The following is a 9,331-nucleotide window of genomic DNA, read 5'->3' as shown; positions in this document are numbered from 1 at the left end:
AGTGCAGGATGAGAATAAGGACTTTGCAGTTCCTGAGAGATGCTTAAGCTTGGTTGATGAGTTTGAAGGATCAAGATCAAATGTTTGTTTGTCTGGAATTGTTGGGATTACAGTTTTTTATCAATGATAAGGACTTTTAATATGAGCTTTGTCAGTGAGTTCTGAATTTTCTATTCGAAATTTGATGTTTATTGACTAATTGCAACTTCTGTTCTGGTTGACGTTATTTTTCTGTTTCTTCTTTTCACTGTGCATTGAAATATCTAAGGTTCTTACTGCCTCAAGCTTTAGCTAGATTGTTCGCTGCCTTCAACATATTCAAAATGAATTAACAAATGTTCATTCTAAATAGCATGAGGCCTTCAGCTTTGATTTTTTATCCCAATAATGCCTTTACTAAGAGACACTTAAGATTGCCTTTATCGAGAAGTCTTTATCCTCTAATTCTCAAGTTGACATCATGTCCAGCAAAGCTGCCACAACAGAACTTGCTACCCACAACTTTGAATCTCTTCTAGGACAGAAGTTTATCTCATCATTTCAGAAGTTTATCCATCATGGCAGACCTTCTTCTACTGGGAGCATGACATTTATTTCGACTACAAATACTACAAGAGCTAGTCATTTTGAAAGATGACCAAAACAAAAAGTTTCAGCTCTGGCAGAAGTGCATAACCAACTATGTATTCAGAAGTGTCTTGTTGTGGTGTTAGGTCCAAAATAAGAAGTTCCATATCTACTCTGGTTGAACCAACCATGTATTTACATTCTTAATTCAAAAAACTTTAACTGCCATTTGAGCTATTAAAGTGATAGGCAAGATAGCATCAGTTTCCATTATAATTGAGGGACACTAAAAACTTAAAAAGATATCAAATACAGAGCACGCTGACAAAGACAGATCCACCAAATACATGCACCTTCAGAAATGGTTCGACCACCAACTACTAATCAATCAAATTATAAACCACCACAACATCACATCTTTTACTTACTTGTTTTAGTTAGGTCTTTACATTATGTGCCTTCTATATGTCAGTCCATCTTGTCCATGTAAAGCACGTAAACAAGTGACCGGACCGTCCAACTTTGGGATTTACTCTTATGAAATCTGTACCACGCACCACCAACTGCCATGTACTTTATGCATATCAATGCAAAACTCCATCACCTAATATCAAGCAAAAATTTAATAGCGATAAGGATAAAATGAATATAATACTAAAAGGTAAAAAATAATACTAAAAATCAGTGTGTACCCGAGGCAGAATAAGAATCATCATCACTATTAGAATTTGTATTAGTTTCATTCTCCTCGTCACATGAAATTTGTGAAGCTTGTTTGCTACAAGACAATTAACATAACAAAGAATATGTGAAATGCACTTTTAGGATTAAAAATGAAGAAATAATAAATTGGCTTTTCTTACCCATTATTAAGCATTGGACAATTCCTTTTGTCATGAGATACTCCAGCCTTATTACATCCATTGCACCGCCTGCCTTGACTTTGCTTCCCCTTTCTGAGTGCCTTCTCTTTGCCCCTTTTAAGCCTTTTTCCGCTACCTTTTGACCTTGCTTGACTCGGTTCAGTATAATTATTTTCTATATTAGAACTCATATTTCTAAGAAAAATATTTTTATCGCGTGTTGCTGCTACACTTGTGCCACAATCAACTAACTTCTTAATCTCTTCAAGTGCACTACATAAAGCATCAGTATACACTTTAATTGCTTCTTTACTTCTAAGAGCTTCATCAACTACAACTGTAGACATTTGAATCAGTTCATTCCTCGTCAAAAGGTATAATTTATTATCTTTTATCTCCATTCCACCATCATCAATGACTGTCTCTGATTTTGCAGTTTTACACCATCTCTTTAAAATGTATTGGTCCGGCAATTTATCAAAATCATGCATCTTGTTCAAATATTCCAAAACGTGTCTACAGAGGACCCCCGCACTTTCAAACATTTTGCAACTACATGAAGCCAAATCCAAATCTTTTTTATAACAAACTTCCCGCACTTTATACTTTTCCTCCACTTTCTTCCCCAAAATTTTCCTTTCAACTTTATAAACACAACAACTGTCATCGTCACTAAGAAGCTCAAATCTATAGTTCAAGATCTCCCACAACTCATCTTGAAATTTAAAATACAACTCAAGTGTATAAACATCAGCCATATGTACCAAAAAATTATGGGGCATTTTCAATTTAGGCTTCTCAATCATATCTTTGTTATCAGCCATTAATTCTTCATGGCGTTGGTGCATAATCCCCCTACCAAATTGAATCATAAAATCTACTAAAGAATTTTCCTTGGAAACATACCTCTTGTAGAATGAATGAGCACTTTTCGCTTTCGGGCTACTTGACATACCAAAGAAAATATATGATTCACATATCACGGCACCCACTGTGAACGGATATCGTACATTGATCAGTAGCCATTTGTTTTCATGTAAACCACTCCTTTCAACAAGATCATTCCATTTGGAGTCAAACTCGTCCTTCGTCTCACATCTCCATATGCAACTTGAAAACTCACCATAGTACTCAGTATACTTAACTATATCTAATCTCTCGGAAAATTTCGTTAATATGTGCCAACTGCAGTACCTGTGACAGAGTACCCAAATCTTTAATATGCCAAAAGAAATAAAAATAAAAGAAAAGAAAAGAAAAAATTACAATACCTATGATAAGTAGTTGAAAGAACTTGAGAAATGGCTTTTGTCATTGCTGGATCCTGATCTGTTATAATCATTTTCAGCGCTTCGCTTGGCATAGCTTCTAAAAATTGGTCGAATAACCAACAAAACGACAATTCGGGTCTCATCACATAAAAAGCACAAGAAAATAAAATAGTCTGGCCATGATTATTAACCCCAAATAATGGTGCGAAAATCAATCCATATCGATTGGTCTTATAGGTAGTATCAAAAATAACCACATCTCCAAAAAACTTGTATGCTCGCCTAGAGATTGCATCTGTCCAAAAACAACGAGTAATTCTTTGTTCAGCATCTGCCTCAATTTTAAAAGTGAAAGAAGGATTCTTTCCTTGTTCCAATTTTAAATACTCATGAAACATATCTCCATCGTGGCCCTTCATCTCATTACGCTTGTTCCTTTTCTGGTTATATAAATCCTTCTGTAAAACCAATGTTTTCTATCCCACCCGACTGCACTCCAAGCAAGCTGAATTGTTGATGTTGTGGTATATTAACCATGCTAAGTTGCTGCGTTAAACATTTTTGGGCATTAGAAAAGCCACGGTGAGATCTCAGAAAGTGTACTCTACTCGGAGTTGACAACGAGTGAGTATGCCCCTCAACGAACATACTAACTACAAATGCACCGGATTTTGTCTTCGTCACCGCTACTTTTGCTTTACAATCTTCTTTTATATTACCCCGACGCCTTTTTTGCCCAACATCTGCTACTATTAAACTTTTTCCTTGTTTATAACAAACATATTCCTTTCTTACTGTTACACCATCCTTCTTCTGTTGAGTCCAACTACGTATACTAAATCCAGCTATTTTTGCATATGCGTTGTAAAAGTTATAAACCTCATCCAATGATTCAAATTATTTACCTACTTTTGGCTTCACGTCATTTGATTCTTGAGGAGTATAGATCTCACAATTTTCAACACCTAAGCTCCCACTCTTTGCATTGAGTTCCGGATTCTCCATCACTATAACCTAACACATAAGAAAAAATTTAACTTATTACCAAAAAACACTATATAGTAATAATTAATTATTTGTTTTAGTATAGTACCTACTAATAACTATAAAATTAAGGAACTACAAAACTTAATTAATTCCAGTAGTAACTTATGAAAAGGTAGATATTGTCAATGGCGGGGACAGAAAAATGAGGCAGAAAAGCTACTCGTGGAACTAGTGTATCGTACTTCAAGTTGAGTGAGATATGATGATCATGATATATATATATTTTCTGATAGATGCTATTTACATGGAAGAAGAAAATCCTTGTCTGAAGTTAAACTTTGATATTTTTTTTTTGCAGGATAATATTGTTACATGTCACTTCAATATACTATTGTTAATGAGGCATAAGTAGTAATTCATACCTTTAAACAGTAAAGAAAAACCTTCTCCTAGAAAAAGTAATGGAGAGAGATATGAATGAGGTTTTTTTTTTCCTTGGAAGAGAGAGAAACGAGGGAGAACCGTGAGAGAGAAAAGTTGGAGGGGAAGAAATTCACAAAATGGGAGAGAGAAAATAGGGAGGGAAAGAGAGATTCACGAAATGGGAGAGAAAATAGGGAGGGAAAGAGAGATTCACAAAATGGGAGAGAAAATAGGGAGGGAAAGAGAAAGAGAGATACGGTGGGGTTTTCTAGTTTTAAGATTGACTAAATCTCGTGGGATATCTTGTGAGGGTTACTCCGTTAGTTATTATTTTAAGTACCTACGTTTAAGAGAGGGACTATATATATATATATATAAAGAGTTTGATTCCTGTTTACTCATATTTCTATATATATGGACAGTTGATTCGTTAGAGTATATAAAAAACAAATTATTGTTGATAAAACATGACACATACATAGAGTTGTCCATTTCAACTCTCTCTCTCATCACACGCACACTAGAAAACTCTAGAGTTACTTATTTTATATCTCTCCTCAAGGTTGCATCATACAACTACACAATGTAGAGGGAGCATATGTGCATATGCTGTAATGAATTTAGAAGTTTTCAAATAAAAAATAATTTAAGTCATGGCATGACCATTTAGGTCATCATGATCACGACAGGCCCCTTTGAGGGAGTGTGAGATCAGGGTGTGACCGCACATGGAAAAAAAAATTATGAGAAGTAGCATCTAAAATGTAGCATCTAAACTCATGATTTCTTTTTCTCTAGATAAATTCTTTCAGCTTCACCTAATTATGAATTTAATTTTGTCGTGGCAGATGATAGATATCTGTTTATATGTTGTTATTCTTATGTGCACCCGAATAAGTGTTTCATGATTGTAAGGCTTATAGCCTATGCTGCCTAGTGTCTTTGACTCTTTGTAATGAAGCTCCTACATACCTCTAATATTCATATACTCTTAGGGAGGTATGTAACCTTTCCTAGTTTTCTTAGGAAAGATCGGAGTGTAGCAATGTTGCATTTGGTTTGTTGTGATCTACTCCCTTTAAAGATCACTCTTTGGGGAGTTTGTAAGTTTTATGATTTTCTTTCAAATATACAGGTGGGGTGTGCCTTAATCCCATAATGTTTTTTTTTTTTTTTTAAAAGAATTTAATTAATTTTGTGTTTCAACTCTTCATAACTGAATGAGCCAATAATATTTAAATCAAATAGGAAATCAATTAAAATTTATATATACCCTCCTATTATAAAAGACTCCTCTTATAACATGAGCTTTGATACCATTAATTCGATTTAAATTTCTCTAAAAGCTCGAACTTATACACATCATGGTTCATCCTGTTAGGCCTACTTCAGGACCCATGAAACCCATTAGCATGGATATTATCGCCAACTTAAGCACCTTGGTCTTAGCCTCTTAGTGTTCGATCTATTATTGAAAGGCATCCGTACTAGTTTTTTTTTTTTTTTTTAAAGGGTAATTGTATGTATTAATAGCAAAAAAAAAAAAAACTTTCACAGTTAGATCTTTGTGAGAGCCTTAAGTAGGTCTCTCCAACATTACAAAATTAAGAAAGAAATAAATCTTAAATAAGTAGAATGATCATTGTCCACCCTAATTACAAAGAGTCCGGTTCCTCTATAACCGGGTACAGAGATTGATCTCTGTACCACACACACACATCTCGTATCTCGGCGCGCACACACACATTTCGGAGCACACACACAGGTATCGAGGCACACACACACACACATCTCGGATTCGGATCAACGGCGAGATAACACGGTTACAGAGATGATCTCTGTACCCGGTTGTAGAGATCTCGAGTCCAATTACAAACTCTGGTTTGTGAGAGATCCACAATATTCTTATACTATTCTTCTTGCTTTCTTTCTCCATATGGGACTATCCTTTCTTATTGGATTCTTGGTCTACGTACACATCCAGCTAGTTCTGGAGGTATCTCTCGAAACTACAACTATTTGAAAAGTTGTTTCTGTTCGTACTAGGGCACTCAAAGTTCCACATGTTCATACTAGGAACATTGGCTATTGAAACTTGAAAGTGCTAAGGCGAAAAGGACGGACCAAGTTATGGCTAGCTAGTTCTAGTATATAACTAACATTCCTTGAAAATTAAATTTAACAAGAAGGCCCAATTTCAATTCAAAACAACTGTAGAGGACAGTGTTTTGTGATAATGACTCGCAAAACCATTTTCATCAATGAAATAACTCACCGACCCAATTTCTTGATTTTAATAACCCTCACGGACAAAATAAGTTGGCCCGGTTTATTTTATATTTCTTAAATACCATTTTTACCCTTTTCTGTTAATAAACAAAAGTACGAGTGAGAAAACCCAAAACCCCTTTCTTCTCCAATTGACTTGACTTTTTGATTCATGACGCACCTCATCAAACTACAAATCAAATCTCTTCCCTGTTTTAATCAAACGAAATTACGAGAGAAAAAAACCCAAAACCCCTCCCCTGTTTTAATAATCAAACGAAATTACGAGAGAAAAAACCTAAAACCAAAGTCGAGAAATAGACGAAGTTGTGCGAAACTTCAGTTATTTTAAAGAAATTGAACAAAAATGACAACCATTATCCAAAAAATCAAAGACATTGAAGATGAAGTATCACACCATTATCATTTTATTTTATTTTTAATTAAACCCTGGTGGATCTTTAGCTCAAATGGGCGAGCACTTTGGAGATATCCAAAGGTGATGGTGGTTCGATTCCACCAAGATCCTCTAAAATTTTAATATTAATCAAACAATGATTGTTCATTTTTTACTGTTGAACACGTATTGTTTATACCTACTTTAAGTATGAACACGTATTGTTCATATCTGTTTTGGGTATAAACATTTATTGTTCATATCTGCATTGGGTTTATATTTTTTTGTTGGTATGAACACGTATTTTTCATATCTGTTTTGGGTATGAACAATCAATGTTCATATATGTTTTGGGTATGAACATTTATTGTTCATATATGTTTTGGGGTATGAACAATCAATGTTCATATATGTTTTTGGTTCATGTTTTTTTTTAAGTACGTATGAACAATCAATGTTCATATATGTTTTGGGTATGAATATTTATTGTTCATATATGTTTTGGGTATGAACAATTAATGTTCATGTCTGTTTTGGGTATGAACAATCAATGTTCATATCTGTTTTGGGTTCATATTTTTTTTGGGTATGAACACAGATTGTTCATATCTGTTTTGGGTGTGAACATTTATTGTTCATAGCTAATGTTCATAATTTGGGGTATGAACAGTTATTGTTTATATCTGTTTTGGGTTCATGTTTTCATAGCCACAATCAATGTTTATAGCTAATGTTCAGCATGGATAGGTATAAACAATGCTTGTTCATAGCTCAAATATGTATGAACACTCATTGTTCATAGCTAATGTTCATAATTGGGGATATGAACAATCAATGTTCATAACTATTGTTCATACATGGATAGGTATGAACAATGTTCATACCTATCGTGGGTATGAACAATCAATGTGTTGTTTCAGTTGGGTCGGGCCATTTATTTTTTTTTCTTCAGGGGTATACTTGACCTTTCATCTACCCGAGCCGTTCTTATTTCGCATCAATGATAAATTTGAACTTTCATCCACCCGGTCTTTGTGAGTGATTACAAAAATAACGTGTCCTCTAGAGTTCCTCTTTCGGCCGATTTGTCCTCTAGAGTCCAATAGAATATCCTATATATGTCTCCGATAATGCTGCAGATCACATCGATGCTTTGGTCAACTATATATGCTTTTCATATTCCTAAAATCTTCATTTAGGGCCTTAAACAGGATTGTTATATACATTTTAATTAAAAAGAGTTCCATGCTGAAACCTGGGAGTAGCGGAAACACAACCATCGATCACTGCCAATAAAGACACAAGAATACCAGAGGCACCAACTACGAAATTATTTATTGGTTTGGGAAAGCATTAGGCATTGCTAGTTAATAATAAAGATACAAACTATATTATTAATGAAAGAACATCACATAACTCAATTTTCTTGAAGAAAACCGAAGAGTACCGAAATTTTCATGATAAACTTTCGTGCTTAATACATATGAAACACCTTCCAAGGAGAGGTACCAGTCTACAACATCTGACGTATATTTAACTTAGAAGGAGAAGAAACCAGCAACGGCAGCAACAACAGCAACAGAAACAGCGGATACCTTGAATGCAGATGCACTGTTTGCAGCGGGGGCAGGTCCAATCGCCTGTGCGGAAACAGGTCCTAACTCGCCCATGGGACCAGCAGCATTAGTCACTCCGACGGGTTCATCAAGATCACCACCACCAGAAGGTGACACACCACCCTCTTCAACTACTTGATCACCACTTGATGGTGCTGTTGCAGGTGACGAACTTTTGCTAGCAGCATGAGATGGTGATTGGGCCTTGGCCTGCTGCTCTTTGGCGGAAACTGACCCAACAATCGCGATGAAGATGAGAGCTAGAACAATGATTTGTCGAGCCATTGGGATAGAAAGAAATTAAATAAGTTGAATTGACCAAAGTTGGACAGAAGTTACTCTATATGATAAGAATGATAATGCCTATAGAGAAACACTGCAAATGAGAAAGGAAATGGGGGACGTATAAGTAGGTAACTTTGGGTGGGTTCCTAAAATTTCTAAATAAGGTGGAAGGAGAAAGTTTAGTTGTATGGTGGGGATGTGATTTAGTTGTATAGAGACAAGAAAGCTTGATGAGAGGAGAGGAGGCTGGTTTCAGTTAAAACGGTTATCTTATAGTGGCTTGGTTTGACCGGGTCGTGCGGTGTTTTAGTTCGAAAACAAAGGCATACAGAGAAACAGAGGTTTGAGTGTATGACATGATTGTTGTAATAGTTTGTCCAGAAAGATGTAGACGTACAATAATGCTGGTTTTTATTTTAGGAACCAAACGTACCATAATATAATGTTGGTTGCTTCGTTGCTTATTGATTATGCTCAATGAAAACTAGCTGTAGATGGCCATTAATATATTCGTAAACCAGTTCTAATTCTATGAACAACGAAATTTAGGAACCAAAATCGAGATTGTCATATAGGGTATACTGCAATAGTAAGCTTGTATATGTATACAATCAACGAAGTTTAATCAAAACTCAAAAGACCACCAGTCTATAC

The 9,331-nt window shown here is 35.2% G+C and overlaps 2 protein-coding genes across 2 annotated transcripts; both read right to left on the bottom strand.

Annotated features, from left to right (window-relative positions):
* Positions 1 to 901: 901 nt before the first annotated feature.
* On the bottom strand, positions 902 to 2,383 carry LOC147497381 (protein FAR-RED IMPAIRED RESPONSE 1-like). The gene is made up of 3 exons (XM_086562865.1): positions 1,431 to 2,383; positions 1,260 to 1,345; positions 902 to 1,171 (listed from the first exon to the last, which is right to left on the bottom strand). The coding sequence occupies exons 1-3, from the start codon at positions 2,381 to 2,383 to the stop codon at positions 1,152 to 1,154; spliced, it is 1,059 nt and encodes a 352-aa protein (XP_086418991.1). The 3' UTR covers positions 902 to 1,151.
* A 5,707-nt stretch (positions 2,384 to 8,090) lies between these two features.
* Positions 8,091 to 9,080, bottom strand: BCP1 (homolog of Brassica campestris pollen protein 1). Its single transcript, XM_086559951.1, has one exon. The coding sequence runs from the start codon at positions 8,675 to 8,677 to the stop codon at positions 8,315 to 8,317; it is 363 nt and encodes a 120-aa protein (XP_086416077.1). The 5' UTR covers positions 8,678 to 9,080; the 3' UTR covers positions 8,091 to 8,314.
* Between the last annotated feature and the right edge of the window lie 251 nt (positions 9,081 to 9,331).

Source organism: Coptis chinensis, chromosome 5 (assembly GCF_015680905.1).
Source record: "Coptis chinensis isolate HL-2020 chromosome 5, ASM1568090v1, whole genome shotgun sequence".
Lineage (NCBI taxonomy): Eukaryota > Viridiplantae > Streptophyta > Magnoliopsida > Ranunculales > Ranunculaceae > Coptis > Coptis chinensis.
Note: the sequence above shows the minus strand (reverse complement) of the source record. Positions and strands in the feature narration are given on the sequence as shown.